Source organism: Pogona vitticeps, chromosome 8 (genome assembly GCF_051106095.1).
Source record: "Pogona vitticeps strain Pit_001003342236 chromosome 8, PviZW2.1, whole genome shotgun sequence".
NCBI classification, from domain to species: domain Eukaryota; kingdom Metazoa; phylum Chordata; class Lepidosauria; order Squamata; family Agamidae; genus Pogona; species Pogona vitticeps.
Window position 1 is genome coordinate 2,798,650 of NC_135790.1, and position 22,152 is coordinate 2,820,801.

General features: G+C 49.0%; 1 protein-coding gene across 3 annotated transcripts in view; it reads right to left on the minus strand.

The window, feature by feature from the left end:
• The window catches only part of FAM178B (family with sequence similarity 178 member B), a 153,582-nt gene extending 134,076 nt beyond the window's left edge, over window positions 1–19,506 (minus strand). For 2 of the 3 annotated variants that reach the window (XM_072979195.2, XM_072979194.2), the window contains exons 1-7: window positions 17,362–19,506; window positions 11,085–11,694; window positions 10,269–10,338; window positions 7,894–8,948; window positions 6,405–6,466; window positions 5,702–5,824; window positions 1,668–1,826 (exon numbers count right to left, since the gene is read on the minus strand). In XM_072979195.2, the coding sequence (XP_072835296.2) occupies window positions 1,668–1,826; window positions 5,702–5,824; window positions 6,405–6,466; window positions 7,894–8,948; window positions 10,269–10,338; window positions 11,085–11,474 (1,859 nt within the window). In that variant the 5' untranslated portion in view covers window positions 11,475–11,694; window positions 17,362–19,506. The remainder of the gene's footprint in view (window positions 1–1,667; window positions 1,827–5,701; window positions 5,825–6,404; window positions 6,467–7,893; window positions 8,949–10,268; window positions 10,339–11,084; window positions 11,695–17,361) is intronic. The other variant, XM_072979192.2, reaches the window with a different exon arrangement.
• Between the last annotated feature and the right edge of the window lie 2,646 nt (window positions 19,507–22,152).

The following is a 22,152-nucleotide window of genomic DNA, read 5'->3' on the forward strand; positions in this document are numbered from 1 at the left end:
CCCTGGCGGCTCTCAGACTTATACCCATGCACTTTCATCCCCATCGCTGCCGCTTCCCTATTTTGCTGAGACTTAATTAATCAGCCTTCACCATGTTCGCAGGGATCCACGATCCAACGCCGTTCCAGCAAAAGCAAAGAGCCATTAATTATTAATTCTTATTATTAAATAATGTGCCGGCAGGGGACAGGGCGACGGCAGGAGTGGAAGCAAACCTAAGCTGGTTTTAAGCCAATTATCACAATGCCCGCAGGCCCTCCGTTTTCCAGCGACGGAGAAAGCAATATAGAGTCGAGACGATTGGCTGTGTCCACAGAATTCAGATCACCGACTGGAGTGAAGCTAAACGCTCGGCAAGTGGAAGGCTGCTTGAACGGGGTGGTGGGGGTAGCCGCAAGGGCACTGCAGGGCTGCCTCAGAGCAGCCGAGAGCACATTTTGACCCGGCAGAACCTAGAGGGCCCAAAAATCCAGCTATACCAAGGAGAAGGTTGGGGCAGGTGGGGCTTGGGGGGAGCCGTCTCCCTGAAGCTCTGCAGGGGGTTGCACCCTTTTCCCCACGGTTTCAGAAAGTGCTTCAGAAAGTCTGCCCACATTGCTACAAAACTGAGTCCTGCATCATACATCCCAGGAAAAGCACCGGATAGTAGTAGCGACAGCAGCATCAAGAGCGAACCCCCCCCCCAAGTGGGCCCTGAAAGGGCCAGGAAGGGCTGCATGAGGCCTGCGGGCTACCTGTTGCCGACCTTTAAGTGACCCAGTTAATGAGAGACTGTGGTCCAGGGGCTAAAGGCTTTTGATCAAGGAGATCTTAAGATCAGGATCAAAATATAGGCAGCTGTTAATAATAAGAATAACCCTGGAACTGCAGAGCGACAGATCATCAAGTCCAGCCCCTCTGTTCTTGCTCTTGAATCTACTTCTTTCTCATGGGACGTAAGGCAGATGCTACACTCCGTCCTCTCAATGTAGTTAGATTTATATCCGCTAAAAAGACTGCCTGGGTAATAATCCCTTACCTAGGCTGTATGACCTCCGACTGCACATGGGGATATCACAAGATGGACCTCCCTTCATATTAACAACAACAGCAACAACACCCTACCTGGAGAAAAGCTCAGGAAGAAGCTGAATTAGGATCCCTTTGCTCTGACACAGTGTTGTTGTTGTTGTTTTCATGTGAAGGTATCTTTTCCACACAGAGGAGCACGGAGGGGGCGCCATGCGCCACCTAAACATTGCATGGCTCAGTCAGCAACCACCAAATGCAGCATTTGGTCCCTGCCTCTCTATAGGGAGAAGCCACAGGTAGCTTCAGGCCCGTGGATTGCTATTTTATTTCTTTACATAAAATAATTTTACCCCAGCCTTTCTCTGTGAAAGGACCCAAGGTGGGTTATGCCACCATCATCATGTGCTGTCAAGTCAATTCGGACTTAAAGGCAATTTTTTTTCATGGTTTCCAAGGGAGACAGTACACAGAAGGGGTTTACCATTCCCTTTTTCTGGTGGCACATCTGGGACCGTGCAGCTGGCCCAAGGGGACCCAGGCTGGCCCTTCCCAGTGAGGGAATTGAACTCCCAACTTCTGGCTCTGCAGCCGGAGACCCAAACCTATCCAGCCAGCTCAGGTTACACTATACCCAACAGCTAACACAGGAAACTCACCTGAAGAAAAGGTGCTCCAGCTGATTCCGTGGCTTCAATCCAGAAGCGTCCAGGGCCACGGGAGTCCTCGGGTCGTAGCCGGGCGGCCCAAAAATGTTTTCACCAGGGTGCACCGCTGGGATTGTGTCACGAGGGATGGAAAACTGTTCAAGGATCAATCTGGGAGGGGAAAAAATAGTAGTCTTTTAAAAACAGCTCTTCCGAGAAGAAGAGAGAGACAGACAGACAAACCAAGGGAGGCAGAGGACAGAGAATAAATCATCGTTCCTGGAGCACTCCTTCTTTATGGGGGGGGGGAGGGAGAGCCATATCTAAGATGGACCCACCTGGGCTTTGACACAGAACACCTGAATTTAGATGGCTTCAAAAACGACTACCGGAAGAGCACCACCCTGTGGACCCCACCAAGAAAGGCCACCTCCAGCCACTTCTCCCCACGCAGCGGGGCATACGGAACGGGCAGGTTGCTGCGGGCTCAGAGCCACCCCTTGTTCCACTTTCCTCCATCCTCTCCCCGAGAGGCCAACCTCACAGGCTCCCCATGGATAACCCACAGGGCAGCAAAACTCAAAAGCACCACATCTACTGGTTACACCCCCAACTCCAACCCCAAACCCCACCCCGAAATGTGTTCAGCTGTTACTGTGGGCTGTCCTTTGTCATGCTCTCGGCGCCTCGGCCCGCTCTGGCCAAGCTGCAAGGAGGCGTCTGCAAAAGGAAGGGGCCCATGTGGACCTCTGGGCCAGCCTTAACTGGGCTAGATCTATCTACCTCCAGTGGACCTGTGGGACAGAGTTTGCAGAGCGGGTGCAAAGGAAGATAAATGAAGATAAAGACTAGCTCAGTTCCATCTGCCGCAGGAGGACAGCCTGGAAACACCGCTGTGCTAGTTGAGGCGTTATGGGAGTTGTCGTTGCAAGCTCCACAAGGGACAAAGCATCTCAGGGTGCAGCAGCAACCTGTAGCCTAAAGCTAGAAAATCCACTGGCTGTTCAGATACTTTGGTCAGCATCACACACAATTGGCAACTGCTGTCCACGCCAGGTGAGGCTGATGGGAGTTATAGGCGAAACCATCTAGATTTGCAGTGGTTCTCCACCTTGGGTCCCCAGAGGTTCTTGGACTGCCACTCCCAGAAGTCTTCAACACCAGCTGTGCTGGTCAGGGTTTCTGGGAGTGGCAGTCCAAAAACATCTGTGGACCCAAGGTTGGGAAGCACATTTCCAGGAGTTGCAGATCACGAACATCTGGGGACCCAAGGTTGGGAACCACTGCTCTAGAAGGTGAAATGTATGCCACCACTACTATGACCATAACAGGGGGCCTCCACCTTCCATGGGCTTGTTTTAAAGAGGTTCTTCTCTTGTTCCCACCGCTTTCCCAAGCTCGTTTGGTGAGGACACAAGAGAGGGCCTTCTTGCCTTGTGGCTCCCAGGCTTTGGAATGAGCTGCCCCCAACAAGCCACGTTGGTCCTCCTCCCTCTTTCTCCTCCATCCCCAGGCAAAGACCTTCTTTTCCAGGCAGGCTTGGCTACGATCAGTGAACATTTCATAAACCCTATCTGCATGGAGTTTAGAAACTTTTAAATGCTTTTAACTGTGGTTTTAATATTGATAAAGGCTCAACTATTTTTAAATATAGGGTGTTGTTTTTTTAACGTTTGTCATTGATGTCCAGTTGTTGTGAGCCACCTTGGGTCCAACCATGGGGAGAAAGGTGGCACATAAACTACATAAATAATTATTTTTAAAAAATAAAAGCATCCCCATAATAACAACAATCATGACACTGGCTGCCTGTTCTAAGTGGCTTTCAGCAGTCCTTCAACACCCAGAACTATTTCTCTAAAACCAGGGGTAATCCATGGAACCAATTTACTTGGAAGGAAATCCCACTGAAAACAACGGGACTTATTTCCAGGTGAGCAAAGAAAGGGTCGAAATGAACTGATGAACAAAATCACACAGAGAAAAACGACACGTCTGGCAGGTCGGTCTTTGCACAATTCCAAAAAAAGCGCTGCTCTGGCATTTCAGAGGCTGGAGCAAGAGGGGAAGATTAAGAGCAAATGGCTGGATCGATTTCTTCCTTAATCTCTGCTCCCAGTGGGGCTCCCGAACGCTCAGACGGATGGGCTTTTAAACAACCCTTGCCGGAGAAGCAGCGGCGCAAGGGCCTTACACTGAAAGCGACACGGGCTACGTGTTGAGCCTATGAGCTCACATACTGTCGATTGATCGATCGAGTGGACCATTCAATAGAGGGAGACCGGAGTGGAAAGAAAACCCATGGACGGAAGGTGCTGCTCCTAACATCTCTCTGCATGCAGTCCTTCACAGGGCCAGAAAGGAAGGGACAGGGAGGGGGTTGTTCACCAGGTTGAGGAGGGGCTGGTGGAGGGAAGAGGATACAAAGCAAAGTGGTCCCCTCTGATGGCTTTAATGGCAAAAGGGCCCTGTTAGAAGCCCATGTGCTATGAACACAGAGGGGAAGAGAGAGACAATGTGAGACAGACAGCCTGGGCATCTATAGATGTGAGACAGACACTCTTCGTCTTTTCCAGATCTAGGTTCAGATTCCTTACTCAAGGCAAACTTCTTTCATGCTCTTCCAAGGTAACTTTCTACTTCTTTTTCCTCCTAGCTCAGGGGTGGATAAGGTGCAACTTGTGGAGAGCATGCTGCCCCCTAAGGCCATTTTGCAGCCTGTGGGGCCTCCTCAGCCTCTCCTTCCCAAACTGCAAGGGGGGAAAATGTCAAGACGAGGTCCAAAAACATTTGCAACGAAATTTGCACACAACTAGACCCACAAGGGGGATATTTTATGACACGGTCATTTGAATCATTGTAAACAGTATCCCTGGGTTTAAAGCACTTGCCATATACGTATTTTTTTTCTCTACAGGCAAAATCCCAGCTTCCCCCCCCCCCACCGCCCAAACAGGGGAAAAATCGCATCTACTACATTTTGCCTTAGCAATTATCTCAGCTCCTGTAATGCATTGAGACAGAAAAATGCCTTGTATGTCATTTTCCTGCAAGTCATGATGATGAGAACCAGAAGTGCCAAATGCTGGGTGTCGGTAGGTTGGTCCTGGTGGGGGGGGCACCCTGGAATGGCCCACAGATCCTGAAAAGTTTAAACCCACAGATCCCCATTCCAATAAATTGAAAGTCTCACAGGGTCAGAAAATACCCCCAAACTTGCATCTCATTCAATGAAAGAGAGGTTTTATTTTTAAAAATCCCTGAAAGCTAAACATCATACTCCACATTCTTCTGGAGTGGAAACGGCTCACCTTCCAGGGGTTAAACCTTTCTGGTCTCAAGAACGCCAGCTCCTCCTGTCCCCCCTCCCCTCCTGCTCCCTTCCCTGCACTTTTTCCTCCCCTTCTTGACATCGTAATAACTCTTCCCGCAGGTCTGCAGATAATTGCTCACTCCCGTGCTGAGATAATGGGTGACAATTGATGCGGAGCCTTTCCGCTTGCTCCAAACGACAGGGAGATTGGACCATGGCGATGTCAAGAGCCGGGCAGGAAGTCGCCACACCTGCCCCTGAAGTGGCTTTTAAGCCATTGTTCTCCCTCCCTCCCTCTCTCTCTCAAGGCTCTGTCAAAGAGGCATTGCTGACAAAAGGGGGCTGGAGATGTGGTGGTGGGGAGCTGCATGAGGCTGGAAAGAAGGGGGGAAAAATTAAAGAAAAAGCCAACTATTTGAGAAGCTACAAAGCGGCACCAAAAGACTCCTGGAGGTGGCCGAAGAGAAGCCAGTTACGCCGGAGAGAAGCCCCCCCCCCGTATCAAGGGTTCAAATCCCCAGTCCGCCCTGCCTGGGGCAAATCCCCCTCCCGATGCCTCCAAGGGCTATGCGATTCTTCTCTTAAATACCCAACCACCCTGCTTTAGCCCAAAAGCCCACATGATCCTTAAAATTCTAGCTGGTCCAGGGTGGTTCCGAAGGGAGAAGGAAAGGATTGCCCGGATGGAGATACTGTAAATATACACACACACCCCTCCGCCAGACCAGGTTACCTGTGAGCTTCAGGAAGGGGCGCTTCCCCTTGTCCAGGCACTTCCCCTGAACTGAGTGGGCTGAGGAGCGACAGCTTCTCCCCCAGGTTTCTCTCCAGCTGTTCGTCCTCCCAGGTTTGCTTCCTATGGGTTGGAAAAGACACAACAGCCATGGGAGAAGGAGGGCATGGGCCTGAATGCTGGTGATCGGGCATTTGGGGGGAGGGGAGAAGGCAAGTTTATTTTTAAAAGCTCCCAGCGAGGGAGCCAGGCGGTTCTCAGGGGGCAAGATGTTCCAAAGGCGAGGGGCCACCGCCGAGAAGGCCTGGTTTCTAGTTTTTTCGTTCCAGACCTTTCTTGGAGTTAAGCCCTTCAGCTGCCCAGCCTGACTAGAATGGGTGACATGGGTAGAACTAGGTGGAAAAATGTGCTCTGACAGGTTATCAAGTTTCTAAACCGTTTAGGGCTTTATATGTTACCATTAGAACCTTGAAATTGATGTGGAATCTAATGCAAAGGCTGGTAGAGACCATGAGCCTTCCGAGGGAGCCTTTTGGAGTCCCAAAGGGGTCAAAGGTTGGGGAAGACATCAATCCAGTGGTCTTCCCTCCCTCTTCTGCCACCCCCCGGACAACCAGCCTGCAGGAGGGGGGTCGTCCCACTCAGCCATTTCCTTTCACATCACAGATACCAACGGAGCTGTCCAGCTCTCCACAGACCTTACCTTCTCTCCTCCAGGAGCTGATCGAGGCTGCGGAGATAACCATCGGAACGTGAAGGGAGGAACTGGAGACAAAAGAGGAAAAGGATCGTTTCAGCAGCTTGACCCAAGGCAGGCCTGCATGACCCTTGACCACCACGCAGGGCTGGCAGCCCATCACCTCCCACCACCTCCCCCCAAAAATTCCACCAAATGGAGGGTCTGGGTTAGGTGCCGAAGGGGAGGGCACCCTTTCAATTTCTCCCCATGCCCCAAAGGCCACCACCGAAGAGGCCCTGCAGGCAATAAAGAAAGGGGAGAGTAGCTTCCAACGGCGCAAGGTGCCCACTGTCACAGAAATGCACAGGCAGGGTGGGGTGGGGGGTTCTCATCAAAACAAATGTGATTTGATGGACTAGAACTCCCAGAATCTCCCAGCCAGGCTTAGCTCAAAGAATAACTTTTCCAAGATCTGATCATTAAGTGGGAGTTGACCAGAGTTCAGCTCAAGGAAGCAGGCTTAAGGACAGACCCGGCACAACCAACACAGAGCCAAACACAACCCGCCGGCCACTAACGGCAGCCCATCGGCCAGTTCAATCCACCTCCTGGTCGTTCTCCACCCATCCCCTGGCAAACCTGCTCTTGCAGGACCTGAACTTTTCTACGGAGGCTTGTTCAGGAGAGAATGCCCCGGTGCCCTGCAAACCTGCTGCTCCTAACCAGAATGGGCAAGGTCATTTTTTAAAACATAATTTGCTCCTGTTGCTTACTATGGCATTCCCAAAGCAATTAGGTGGTGGTGCCCTTTACAAATGTCAAAAGGTGAATGGCAGGATGGCTCATTATTTTTTCCATTCTCTCTTTGAGAAAACCAACCACTTAGGATTGATTACAGAAGAGCATAAAATTGGGGGGAGGGGGGGAATGCCATCACGAGACCCTAAAATGCCTTAAAGTGCTCTTTAAATTAACCTTTAGAAGAGTAACTTTTCCCCTTATTGCACTACTCTTGAAATGCAACTTCCTTACACGATTGCTATAATTTCTGTATAAAAAAATCTTGTTAGTCATTGCAGATAACTACCTGCACTAAACGTAACTTGTTATTTTTAAGCTCTGCCCTCACAGGACCCCCTGGGCCAAGTGAGCACAAGGGAGGTGTATTACGAGACCGGGAATAACGCCGGCATACTAACTAAGGACGTATCCCAACTCGTTACCGTGGTTTGATTCTACTTGAACTGCCCCTGGCTCTTTAGACAGAATCCTGAGATGCGTCCTTGGTTGAGAAACATCTCATTCTCTTTCCAAGGGTTCCAATACCACCTGACGAACCACAACTTAAAATTCCATCCGCAAATCCCAGAACTCCTTAGGACGATTCAAGCGGAGTCAAACTGTTCCAACTGTGCGGTGCATGGAGATACCCTTCAAAGCCAAAGCTATGCAACTGCACCCCAAACTGCACGCCCTTCTCCCTTAGGCGGCGTGTGGTTCCCATCCTTCTTACCCTGGTGTGGGGTTCCACAGCCCCGAGATCCGTGCTGCTCATCTGCAGGAGCTGTTTGAGGGGCAGGAGGCCGCTGTCATCAGGACCCTCTTCCATGGCCGCATCCTGGGTCAGCCCCTCGGGGCCCTCAGAGAGCTCGTTGGAGGATGCCGAGAGGCTGCATCTGGAGGACGTCCTGGACGATGCTATCAGGAGATGGGTGGGGGTCGATGAAGCGGGAGACTCTGGCCCCTGGTCTCCTTCCTCCTCTGACTCAGAGTTTGGGCTCTCCAGATCTCTAGAAAACTCAACAGAGACCGTTGAGAGGCCTCTTCTAAGGCAGACGGGGGACGACGCTGCCCGTGGATGAATGGGAGACAGTAACGGTGGATGTTCTCCAACACCAAAGGCCTTCCTGTCCTCCATTTGGATTTCATTCCCCAGGGTGGCTCCTTCTGGCTCCTCATTTACCGCTTGACAAAAGACTGACACAGGATGTTCCAGACCTGCCCGCCCTCTACTTTCACACTCCTTGCGTGGCTGGATGAAGGGTCCTCCCCAGGAATGCACGTGCCCTCCTCCTGATGGTGAGGAAGCTTCGGCGGTGAGCTCCAGCACTGGAGGTTCAGCTGGCCAGGTGGAGGCCTCTGCCATCTCTCCGGAGCTTGGAGACTCGGGGTCAGGCCCTGGGGCAGGGCTCAGAGGAGGTGGACCCCTATCATACAGGAATTCTATCCGTGGTGGGCTCCAGTCTGGAGGAAATTCGTAGTCCTCTTCTTCCAGCGGAGAGGAGGCACCGACCCACCTCCCGAAGCCACTGTTGCCTCCGGCGGCCTCTGCTAGGGGCCAGCTGCTGCAGGACGAGGAACGAGAGGGGCCAGGAGCATCGAAATGCAGGTCCTGCTCAAAGTGTCCAGGGTCTACCTGCTCCTGCTTCTTGCTGCAGCTGCTACCAGGTTCCTCGCCATGCAGCTGACCAAGGGTTTTGGGATCGGAGACATGCCTCTGTGAAGAGCGAGCGGATGAACTGCATGTCCGACGCCTCTTGTGCATTCGTTGAGAAAATGTCTGAGGTTCTGGAGAAGAGACAGGGAGGAGTTACTGCTGAGACTCCAATTCAACAGGACCTCAAAAAAGTTGCAAACTGTGGGGACAAAGTGCCGCAGTGCTAAGAATCATGGCTTTCATCCTGATCGTTGTTTTTTTAATCAGCAAGTTTCTAGCCTTTAAGGTTGGAAAGATGGGATTGAAAGTATATGTACAACCTTAGAGGCCACTGGTGGTTGTGTGGGAGGTGGATACTATCTTTAAGGCTGCAGAAAACAAGGGATCTCCAGTGAGGACGAGGAGAAGACCTACCTGAAACCCTGAAAAGACCCTATAAATCAGGGCTGACCATTCTGGACAAGACAGACTTACAGAAACGGATTGAGTCCGTATAGAGCCTTTTCTGATGTTCCCATCCATACCTAAAACATCTCTGACCAGAGGGCCCTCCATCCCGTTTAAGTATCAATGTTTAAAAATTGTATAGAACAGTTCATATGGTTTAATTCCAGGATTGCTGTCTTTCTAGAGTCAGAAGGGTATTTAGAGAAGGAAATTTAAACCAGAATTTTTTTTTTAAGTGAAAGCTGTAGTTAGGTAACATTTCAGTGGGCACAGCGCCCCCTGCTGGATCCTCATCCATTCCCAGGACATTCTGCTTTGGGAAGTCAAAACTCCAATTCTGAACAAACTGCAATATTTGCTAGTAACACCCTGTCCTGGATAACCCCCACCATTCACTTCAAGGGAATCTAGCCTTATGAGAGGGGGAGAAAAACCCATCTCTGATTTTTCTACATCACGCATACTATAATTTTATACACTGCCACAGTGTCTTCTTTTACTTGTGTTTTCTCTTTTCCCAAAACTAAACGGGACCAATTGATTTGTTTGAAATGTAATGCTGGAGGAGAGCTTTGTGGATGCCCTAGACTGCCAGAAAGACCAATAAGTGAGTCCTAGATCAAATCAAGCCTGAACTTGCTCTGGAGGCAAAAATGATGACATTGAGGCTGTCTTACTTGGGGCACATTTTGAGAAGGCAGGATTCTCTGGAAAAGACCATCATGCTGGGAAAGGGGGAAGGCAGCAGGAAAAGAGGGAGACCCAACACAAGATGGACTGACTGCCTAAAGAAAGCCACAGGGTTGAGTTTACGAGAGCCGAGCAGGGCTGTTGAGGACATGGACCTTTGGGAGATGGCTCCATTCATAGGGTCGCCATAAATTGGAGGTGACTTGACAGCATGTAATAATAACAACAAAACAGACCCAAATGCTGTAACTTTTATAAGCATTTCCTTCCCATTTTGGATTGCTGAAGCCACACAACATAGTTTAGATCTTTACCTTCTCTATGAGATGAAAGCCTTTTGCTGCCTTTTGCTTCTCCAGCTCCCGAGGGTCTGCGATTGTCACGCTGTGGGACAGATTTGGTATCAAGGAAAAAAAAGGATTTAGTCATTGCTGTTAACTGGGCGGAGGGGTAGCCAAGCTCCAGAGGGCAGGGGACCAATTTTCTGGCCACGGGACCTTCCGGGGGGGGGGGGGGCATCAACCCTTCCAAGTGAAACTGGACATGATTTGGAGGAAGGGAACCCTGGCTCTACTTTAGAGGACATCCCTCACTTTTTTGACAAATTGTTTTAGAAGAGAATTGCACCCCAGAAATATGATTTTCCTGCTGGGGTTGTGGGGGGGGGGTCTAGGAACTATATGGGCAGGATATAAATCAAATCAATAAATAAATTTAGAGCTCTGCCACTGGAGGCACGAATCCCACCCCATCCAGCCTCAGGCTGCTTCTGCATTGCGTCCTGCATGGCACAACTGCCTCATTGCAGACACTCTCTTCATACCCTTCACTCTACAAAACACCCCCTTCCAGCTTGAAAGCCTTTAACTGCCTGAATGTGCACAGCTTTCCCTCTGCAATCAAGAGGGCCAGATGCTTGATTTACTTTTGAACATCACGTGCCTGCAGGAATGACAAGGTCGTACTGCAACACTGGCAACTTGATTTATTTACCAGTCAGAGGCCCAAGAGCTGCTTGGCCAGCTGCTGCTCTGGAAAAGCACCCTCCCCCCAGCCAGTGCAAAGAACCTGCTTTCTCCTTTTGCCCACCTCTATCTGGGGAGCGCTTGTGCTTCACGCTGAATGCTCACCCGCTTGTGGGATGCTCTCTGAGAGCTGTCCATGAGCAATGCAGGCAATCTGGGGAGAGGTAGGATGGAAAACGGCTGGCCGACCTTCAGCCTCTTGGCCTTCCGAAGCTGCTGGTACTCTTGCAGGCTGGACTGAAAGGTGAAGCTGAACAGACCGGCTTTGGGCTTCCTTAAAGAGGACAAGGGGATCTGGAACCAGCGGATATTCCTCCTGGTGCGGAAGAGCTCCAGGCTGTAGGATGTCTTCTTCGGTGGACGCACCGGAGGGATGCTGCTGGCTTCGCGGGTGGGGAGGTCCAGGCACATCTCTTCCACAACCTCCTCCGAGGCCCCCCGTTCATTGCCGGACAGAGAGGAGCCCCCCGACTCTGGTTTCCCGGTGTTCTTCATAGGCGCCTCAAAGAGTCCTTCCGCTTTGCTACAGAGAGCAGGGACAGCTTAGCCTCTTTTGCTTCAAGTTGGCTTGAAGGAGCTGGGAAGTCCTGCTCTTCTCCTCGCTCCCTGGCCCTCTCCCTCTGCCTAAGACAACGGGACAGAGGTCCGAGCAACAGCAGCTTTTATCTTAAGGGAGGAACCCTTAGGAAGCTCACTGGAAGACTCCTCCAGCCACCTGGCAAGGAGGAGGGGGGGGAAAAAAAGACAGAAATCAATGGAAAGTCTTTCTTTATACAGAGAACACACTCCCTAATTTGGATGTATATCTCTTTTGGGCTTGCAACAACCATCAGGTTTTGCATTGTCTCTTCAGGAGCGGGCATGTCTCCTGGCGGTGGAGGAAAATAAAAAGGGAGGCAGGCAGAAAAAGCAAGAAGACACGATCTTGGGGGCATGAGACACCTGAAAGGGCAACGACATATAAAATGTTTTCCCATTAGTGGTAAAAAAAAAACCCACAAGTATTGTTGCTCGATCCCTATATTCTACCTGCCAGCATAGTCTGCCATCTCCTCCTGATTTTACTTGCCACGAGTTATGCACCTTTGAACATGTGGCAGGCTGGCATGCAATAAGGGACGCAGTGTTTCAGCAAATCTCTCCTGGGATGTCGGGACATTTTGGAGGTCTTTGAGTCCAAGTCTTGAATCCCTATTAAAAAGAAGCCTCCCCCACCCCCACCCCCCAAAAAAGAGGGAGCAGTGGGTGGGTTACGAGTCAAGTCAGAGTCACTAGAAAATAAACCCAGCGTCACCAGGACAACTTAAATCCAATTTGACAGGATGTCCCACGACTCAAGTTTCCATCACTGTTAATCTGCTCTCTTCACCTATCAACTTAGCATCAAAATGATCTATTTTTTAAAAGAACAGAACACCTGTGAAGATATATGTGCATGCTTTTCTCCTATTGCTGTAGGGAGCAGGTTCTTTAATGGATTGCTTGCTTGGATGTAAGATGCAAAAGGGCCAAGAACTGCTGTCTTAGAAGAGCAATTTCAGGCTCCCAAAGGTTGCTGGATTACAGCTCCCATCAACCCTACCAATGGCAAGCCGTGGTGATAGAGGATGGGCCCTGCAGTACAGTAGCTCAAAAGATCACAAGCAGTTGGCTTCTGGCTGATTCTAGTTGTTTAGGGTTAAGTATTGCCTCGCTCAGCATGCACCACCTCAACGAAAGAGGTGCGGAACCAAAAATCTGGACAAATCCAATCCCCATGAAGGCCACCTCAAGGGCCACAGGAGAAGGGGATACAATGGTATGCAATATGCTTGGAAACTCAATTGGCACCATACCTACATTGTGCATCATTTTAGACATTCTGAGGGTGCCAGTGTGGTCTAGGGGGCAGAGTGATGGACTAAGGAGACCTGGGTTCGAATCTCCGCTCCGCCATGGAAACTCACTGAAAGGCATGTGTGTGACAATGGTAAAACCCCTCCTTCAAAACCACATAGACTTTGAAAACCCTATTAGGGTTGCTATAAAAGTCACACAAGACTGGAAGGCACAGAAGTGAAGCAAAAAAAGTATTGAGCAAAACCCCATTGTGTAGCTTTACACCGACGGAAACCGGACTGAAAATGGGAAATGTTTCATTTCAAGCTATGGAAAGGTTCCTATTCCACCACTACCTAGTTTCCTGTTTGAAGGCTCCCCACGGCTCCCGTTTCCCCCTTGGGTAGCTTTCTGGAGCCTCAAGATGGGGGTAGGAGGCAAGACTTTAATAGGAAAAAATAGCCACAGAACCCCAAACCCAGCAGCAGTGATTTGACAGTGATGATGATGGTGATGATGATGATGATGATTAAGGCTCACCACCAGTGTCCTGAGTCTCCCAGATACTTCCCCAGGGCAAAGGGGATCTCTCGGGAGCCTGAGAACCTGAAGGGGTGGGACAAGAAACTTTCAATGAGTTGAAATCCAACTTTTCTGGCACTTTACCTGGGATAGACCAGCATAAAGCTACCCAAATGGCATTTCCCCATTATGTGCCAGGATTTATTATTCCCACCCTGCCCGTGAAAGGCATCACTTCCATGCAGCAAAACAGACCATCCATCAATGAATTCAGGTTTCTGAATTGCCTGCCGCTCCATCTCATGTTCCAGGATACGGCTCATTAGGTTTTGCAGAGCTACAGCAGGCAAGAAGACACAAAGCCCTCCGCAGGCTCAATCATGGGGCTTTCATGGGACAGAGAACAAACAACTGGAATTTTAGGGGGAAACTGTCTGGCATAGTCCTGAAAGGGACCTGTCACAGCAGCACAGCAGAAAACGTTTTTTAAAAACCATTTGGAAATTTTTGAACTGGGAAGCCAGTTCTAGCAGGGAGGGTTATCTGGGCACATAAAACACCACGGCTTGATTTGCTTCTGGCCAACAACTTCAAGGTCTCTCAGATAATCTGCGTCAAGACGGCACCAAGCCAGACTCCTTCTCTTCCATGGAACGTTTACACTGTTGAATTTCACATAAGTTCCTTATTTATTTCAGCGGGCGGCAGGATTCTCAGAGCTGCCATCCACAGGAGTAAAATTCCCTGCCTCTGAAGTTGCTTGGCCCTGCTTGTAAGGAAGGAAGAGGGGCTGTTTTGATTGATGCTTCTGTAGCATGCCACCAAGTTGCCACTGACCAATGGCGATGCCACGAGCGAGTGATCTCCACAATGCCCTCTCGTCAACGGCCCTGCTCAGCTCTTGCAAAGCCGCCTAGAGTGGTTATAATTGACCAGATAGGCGGGATATAAATGGAATAAATAAATAAGCCTGTGGCTTCCTTTAGAGAGTCAGCCCATCTCATTATTGGTCTTCTTCTTTTCCTGCCACCTTCCACCTTGCTCAGCATGATTGTCTTTTCCAAAAAATCCTGCTTTCTCATGATGGGCCCAAAGGAGGACAGCCTCCACCACCTAATTTTTGCTTTCAGAGAGAGTTCTGGCTTCATTTGATCTCGGATCCAGTTGCTAATCTTTCCGGCAGTCCAGGGGGTCTTCAGAACTCTCCTCCGGCACCACTTTTCAAATGAATCATTACACACATACACATGCCAGCTTTCTTATCTGTCCAGCCTTTATACCCATACATGGTGACTGGAAATAGAAGAGGGTGAATGATCTGGGTCTTTCTTGATCTCCACTGACACATAATGATCTTTTCTAGTTCCTTTATTGCTGTCCTTCTGAGTCTCAGTCTTCTTCTGATTTCTTGGCTGAAGTTGCTAACTGCATTGAGGATTGAACCGAAGTATACAAAGCCTCCAACTATTTCAGTGACTTCATTGTCAATGCTAAATTTGTACAGTACTGTACTTCTGTAGTCATGATTTTTCTCTTCTTAACATTCAACTGCAGTTCTGTTTTGGCGCTTTTTTTCTTTTGTCCACTAATCCACTTGTGCACTCTCTCTCTCTCTCTCTCTCTCTGCCAAACAGAACTCTCCTTTAACTGCTCGCTTTCCTGAGCCCAGAAAAGGGAAGGGAAGAAGAAAGGTAAGGCCAGAGGTTTAGAGGAGCAGTCTGTCTTCCATTTTGATCTGCTGTCCTTCATTTTGTCTGGTCAAGCAGTGTTCCCATAGTTTCGAGATGCAGCAAAGTCAGTCGAGCTGAATTCAGGGTGTTTTGGGAAATGAAGGGAGATGAAGATAGCAGATGTGCTTATCAAACGCTGCTAACAAATTTAATTATGCATACCTGATCGTGGTGGGACACTGAAATGGAAGCAGTTCACATGCATGCATCGCTCTTCAAAGAATGTAAACCAATAATAGATTACCCAGCTGCAACTTATTGTTGTAAACTGCAAAAATATATACAGATATTTTTTTTCACCCAATGGACAATGAGACTTCTTCTCACGACTTGTGAGTCACACTGTCATCTATTCCACCTTATTGGGTACACCTGAGTAAAGGTGTAAAGCTACCCAGTAAACTCATCTCCTCGGAAATAAACCTGGAGCTTGTTTATTGTTTCCTCAGGATCCTCTCAAATCCTGCTCCCACAACCAGAGAGGTGTTAAAACGCTCCACCACAGGACTAAAGACTAAGAAGCACCTATCTGAAATTTTCTTACCTGTTATTTAGCAAAAAAAATCAGAACCATTTGCTGTTATTATATGCCATTAACTCACGCCTGACTTGGGATGACCGTAACAGGACTTTCAAAGTATGTGAAATGTTCCAAGGAGTAGTTTTTTGGATGCCACAACCCAGTGAGTTTCTGTGGCCAAGGAGGGATTTGAACCCAGGCGTCCTGCGTCCCAGTCTGTGACTATCTACTCCACCATGCTGGCTCACTGAATCATAGATAAGCAGATTAGCACACTTAAGGCAGGAAAAAAAAAGAAATCTTGGTTTAATTTAGTATCATGAATTCAATACAGAGACCCTATGTCAAATTTTGGGCAGAAACGGGCCTCTACAGGGCATTTGCAGAATACCCAGTCTTAACCATCACCCCGTCAAGGCCCTAAATTTATTTTATTTTATTTCTTAGATTTATATACCACTCCATTAGTGCAATGCACTATTCTGGGTGGTTTATAACAATAAAACAAATACAGTTAAACTACAAATTCCCAAATATGCAAGTAGAACGTTAAAAACAGACAGCAGTAAGACACATTGCACTAATGGTAGGTTCACAATAAAACAGCAGGAGAAGAGGCATAAAGTCCAGAAGGGTAAATGTGGAGGGCCTCCCTTAAAAGCAGAGTTTTCCGCTGCCTTCTAAAAGTTCTGGGAGGGGAACAGGTGTCACTCTACCAGGAACCGGTTCCACAAAATTCCACCTCCTTTGGGGTGGCTACAGGAAAATGAGGTTCCACCACGATTTAAACAACTTCCTCCAACAGTCTCTTTCTAGACCAGTGCACCCAACGTCTGTGAAACCACACAATATGGAAACTAACAGAGAGCTATTCATATTTATCAGCCCTGTCAGATAAAGAAGGTCTAATAATAATGAAATACGTTTTTCAGACTACAGTACTCCACTAACCAGGGATGATAAAAATAAATGGTGTTAAAAAAGCAAACTAATTTAAATTATGACTTAAATCAAAAACTTGATTTTAAATTGAAATGGTCAAACAAATAATCTGATTTTTAAATTTTCATCCTGATTTAAATCCTGATTAAATGCATTTGATTTAAACCATGACTATATCAATTTGATCTAAACCATGACTAAATCAATTTGATTAAAATCAAATCCACCCTGCTCCTATTTTTTTATTTATTTTTATAAACAGATACAACAACAAAAAATAAACAAAAATACAAATGATCGTGCTTGCTACACACTAAATTCTGCCGTGCACCCCATACCCACGGAACACCATTGAACAATATTTTTATTACAAACTTCCTTTCCAAAATTGAATAGATTGTTGCTTAGAGGCTTTCCCCCTTCCTTTCACTAATACAAATTCACCAAATCTACCCCAAATAGCATTAAAAAAATTAGAACTTATTTCCCCTCTTTTCATCTTGAGTTCAATACTCAATTTATCATTTAATGCAATGTCCCATACTTTGCCATAACAATCTTCTAATTTAATAGCATTTTTGTCTTTCCAAAACCTAGCTATTAATCTAGCACTTCCACCCGGCTCCTAACGAAGTGAAAAAGCAGATCAGCAAGGACAGACTGGAACCTAGAAGCAAACTTCCACAGGAGAAACCCAGAAATAGAAATAGACAACAGAAACCCTATAGCTTTGAACTTATTGCTCCCACCTATAACCGTATAAATGCAGTGCTGTTAGCAATCTGTGGCCCGTTTTGCACCATCACAGTTCTCTTTCCTCGGGGGGGGGCTTATACTTACAGAGACCCACCTGAAAAGAAAACTCTCCAGCACCACAGGCCTTGGAACAGAGATAACGAATCCAGATCCTGTTGCAAACCCAGATGTCAACTTGGTCCCTGTATCAACGCAAGAAACACCATTAAAAAAACTAAAAATGCTACCCACAAAATCAGGGTTCACAGAGGGCTGTGAAACTCTGCTTTCAACTAAAACAGTCTGGTGAGCAGAAACCATTGCTTTAGCATCTCCAAATTTATTTATTTATGTTCTGTATTGATTTAAAATATTTTGCCCTGCCTTTTCTCCTTGAAAAGGACCCAAGGCAGCTTACAACATTGAAAGGCAATGTTTACAGCCAAGAACAATGAGTGTAGAGAGGAATCTTAGGTCACTAAAAGGCAATATTAAAGCTACGTCTTGTGTAACTGACCAGACCGTGCCAGTATGTTTATTTTAACCTGCCTTTCGATAGTTTATAACTAGTGTTAAATATACATTTCTTTATTGTTGTTATTTTAGTGATGTTTCATTGATTTGTTGTTATAGTGTTGACTATATACATATACACGTACTGTATCATTTTCAGCATTTCATTTCACTCCACCCCACACCCTTTAACCATTCTGCATATAAATCTATCAAACTGTGGGCCATAGCCTTCCGTTATATGGGGAACCCTTCTAAACCTCCTCATGCAAGGGGGAATCCATTAACCCCTTGAGCAAGCATAAAGACCTGGTTGCTCGTGAAGTGGTCTCTTCCTTACACAACTTCAAGCTGGAAATGTCCAGAACAAACACCGAGGTCTCCAAGGGCCAAGCGTTTGCATGCTGTGTTTTTAAACAGAATATTGCTGAAATACTTGCCCCTCTCACTATTCCACAGGGACTAATTTTTTTCTATGCTTGAATGCACTCGACAACCTTTAAATGACTCTTTTAATCACCGCCACTGAGATTTCTACCTGTCACCCCCAAAAGTCTGTCGATGTCCCTTAACTCAGTGGTTCCCTGCTTTGGATCCCCAGAAGTTCTTGGACTAAAACTTCACCACTTGCTGCTCTGGCCACGATTTTTGGGACTTGCAGTCCTCTGGGGACCTGAGGTGGGGAAACCCCTGTAGCCGCCACAAGGTTGGGCCTCTTGCATTTCCATCACAGGCCACCCCATCCTCTTCACTCCTCTGTCCCTGGTGCACAGGCCTCTCTACTGCTCCTGCACACTATGCACCGAAAGTCCACAAAAACCTATGCTTAATACGCATAAGCCTTAAAAAAATACTTTGCTGTTTTTTTCTGGAGCAGATTAAGATAGCTACCTCTTTTACAGAAAAAAAAAGAATTGCACAAGCCATACTCTCTTTGCACTACAATTCCCAGTATCCCCCCAGCCGGCTGAAATCCTTCCAGTCCTCGTGGTCCGAACGGGCACGGAATCATCCTCTTCCCCCACCACCCAGAGCAGCTGAGAGCCACCAGTTTGCAGGGGTAGGGATGCTGTTACGCTCATGGCTGGCTTGTGGGCGTCCCACTGGTTTAACTGGTTGGTCCCTGGAGGGGAGCCAGGGGGGGGGGAACCCAGGGTCTCTCACCCAGAGGGCCTGCAGCCTGGTTTTTGGGTGGCCGCTGGCCGGTTCAAGGGCTTCCATTTGGAACCCAAGAGGCGGAGAAGAAGAATTGGGGGCGCCAACCCCCACCCAAGAAAAAAAGAGAAAGGGGAGGCCACAGGGAGCAGCCCCTGCCCTCTCTGGCCTCGGCCTCAGCCTCTCTCTCCCCCACCAGGGGGCGCCTCCAGCCCCGCCGCTCCAGAGCCCCCACCTCCTGCTCGCTCTCGGGGCGCTTTCAAAAAATAACCCCGATCAGTTACTGATGCAGAGACGTTCCGCTCCCGAGAGAGCCAATGAGCAGCCGAGGAGGGAGCCTGGCAACACGAGAACCAATCCGGCCGCGTCCTCCTCGCGCTGGGTTGAAAAAAAAAACCGGAGGCGAGTGGGGGGCGGGGCAAAGGCTGGGCTCTTCGGCCAATCCCTGGCCTGGATTCAGAAGGCGCGCCTGGGAGACGCGCGGGGGCCGCGTGCCGACGCCTGCCCTGCACGTGGCGCCCCCCGTGGACTCCTCCTCCTCCTCCTCCTCCTCGGGGACAGCAGGGGTTATGTAGTCGTTTCCCCACCTGGGGTCCCAGAGGTTCTTGGGCTGCAGCTCCGAGAACAGCGAGTGGGGAAGGCTTCTTTCTGGGGGGTTGCAGCCCAAGAACCTCGTGGGGACCCCCCAAGGTTGAGAACCACTCACTGGTTTGGAGGGTTGGGCGGTGCAAGGTTGGTGAGGGGGACGTTGGTGCAACGCAACCAAAGGACAATCTCTGAAGGCTCGGCCTGCCTCGCAGGGGTGTTGTGAAGTACGAAGCAGACGGGGGGGGGAAGCCCTGGATAGTACTTGGAGCTTGCTGGAGGAGGAGAGCCATCCGTGGCACCTTGAAGACCCAACCTTTTTGCATTTGAGATAAAAAGCAAAAGCGTGCTGCTTATATACCGCCCCATAACGCTTCAAGCACTCTCTGGGCGGTTTACAAGTTGATTATGCAGGCTACATATTGCCCCCCCCCCCAGCAAGCTGGGTACTCATTTTACCGGCCTCGCTCCTAAATGGGAATAAAGAGTTGCAGGGAGGCACGCTTGATCCCCACAAAGGATGTGTTGTTATTGCCGCAGACCACGAAAGAGGGCTCTTTTCTGCACTCGAAGAGGTGGGAACTGCAAAGGGGGCGCTTTTCCTCCTGAAAGGCCCCCACAGGACGAAGTAAACGACGGAGGAGCAAGATCGTTGGCCATCCAGAGGACGCGGACAGGCATGGAAAATGGGACTTGAGGTGCCAACTCCAGCACAGAAAGCGGCCTGTTGCAGCCTGGTTAAGCATTTGGAGCGGAATTCCGTTGCAGAGACTTTTTATTTTATTTTATTTTCCTAAGAACCGACGATCCAAGTCCAAAAGGGTAAAAGGGGGGGAAGAGTTAAAAGGGGACGCGGTTCTCTTTTCCCTTTTCTTAAAATGGCGCTTCCCGCGAAGCGAAGCTGCCCCGGGGACGAAGGCATGGAAGCGTTACTTTCTGGCCGTTCTCCCCCAACTCCGCGATGTAACGTCCCCAGCCTCTTCGAGGGCAGAACCTCGTAGGGGCGGGGCCTACGATGGCCACGCCCATAAGGTGGCGCGCGCCGCGGTAGGCTACGATGGTAAACACCGGAAGTCTAAGCTACAGAGGCGGTCAGGTGACAGGAAATTGGCTTGTAGAGCGGCTGCTCTCTCGAGGTGTTGTCATGGCAGCTGGGGAAGTCCGCCCGAGTAACCGTTCCTTTGGTTTGGGGCTGCTGAATTTGATGGGAAAGGGTCTCTTTCTCTCTCCATGGGGTGGGGGCACTTCCAAAATCCGTTGAGGGTCCATTCAAACCAGAACTTGGAAAAAAATGCCTCCTTGGACTATGACTCCCAGAGTGCACAAATCTGTTGGGGGATTCTGGGAGTTCTGGTGCAAGGAAATACTACAGTATTTACAAAATCTAATGCTTGAATTGGGAACTTCTTGTTCTCCAGCCAGTGACCCTGTGGGACTCCCCACCAGTGCCACCCCCCCCCCCAAAAAAGCCCAGTTCTTCCTCTGAGGATGGGAGTGGTAGTACTGCAGAATGGGAAGGCACCCGACTGGCACAGGCTGCTAGAGCAAGCAGTAGGCGGAGGGTGGATCCTCAACCACCACCTCGTTCAGTGGACCCCTTGATGGCAACCGTCCGTGCCTCCCATGGTTCTGGCAAAGGACGCCGAGCTTCTCGTGGCGACTGGGCCCCCAGGGCTGCGTTGCTGCACCAACCTTGTTCAGAGTGACCCTTCAAAGTGGCTTGCAGTCGGTTGTAGCCACACACCTCAGCCCGCCTTTGTGTTTGGGGATAAAGTGTGCTTCCCTCCAAGCTGGCCGCTGAGTGTTCTTCCAGCCTCCAAAGAGGAAAGCAAACTCCCCTGCAGCTGCTGTTCCTCTGACGTAGGGGTGGGTTCCACATGTTCTTAAAAACTTGGGGGACACTCCAGTTTTCATCCCTCTTAACGTCTGAACCCAAAATGATTTCATGGAGCTGAACAGAGGGAGATGCAGGGACAGCAACAGCCTCTCATGTAGGACAGTGTTAAAGGCTAGAAGGGGTTACTTGAAGACGGGATGACCAACCACCTGAAGAGGAATTAGCCCCTTCCTCTGGGAATCTGCCTTAGTTGGCGACTGCTCATCATAGCGATGGGTTATTTGCAAGAGGAGAGACAGAGCGTATGTCCAAATCAAGTGGGAAAAGTTCAGCCATCCAGATTTTGCTGGCACTGAAACTCTGGGTGGTCCCCGCCATAGGTTATGCTTCATAAAACCAAGAGTTGCAGCCGAACCGCTGGCCGTGCTTGTTTTGCTTAAATGGATGCAAGGGGACAAGCGCACTTAGAACGACTGTGGCCACATACATAAATGTCACCCCTGTTCATGCGTTTAATTTGCCATGAAGAGAAACAGGATATGCTGAACTCCATAGCTCATTGTCTTGATCCTATAGGATTCTTATTACATTCTGGACTTAAACAATGGAAACTACCTCACAACAGCTACTACTGCCCACCTTTTCCTGCCCGTTCTCATCATCTCAGACCTTACCCCAAAGACTTCATGTTACAAAAACACACATTTTGATAGAACCATACTGTGTCTAATAAAATTTAGAATGATGCTTTGTGTAAAAATTCCAGCCATGTCATTAATTTGCTTCATAGGGGGTTAGTGGAGCACAGAGTGTGAC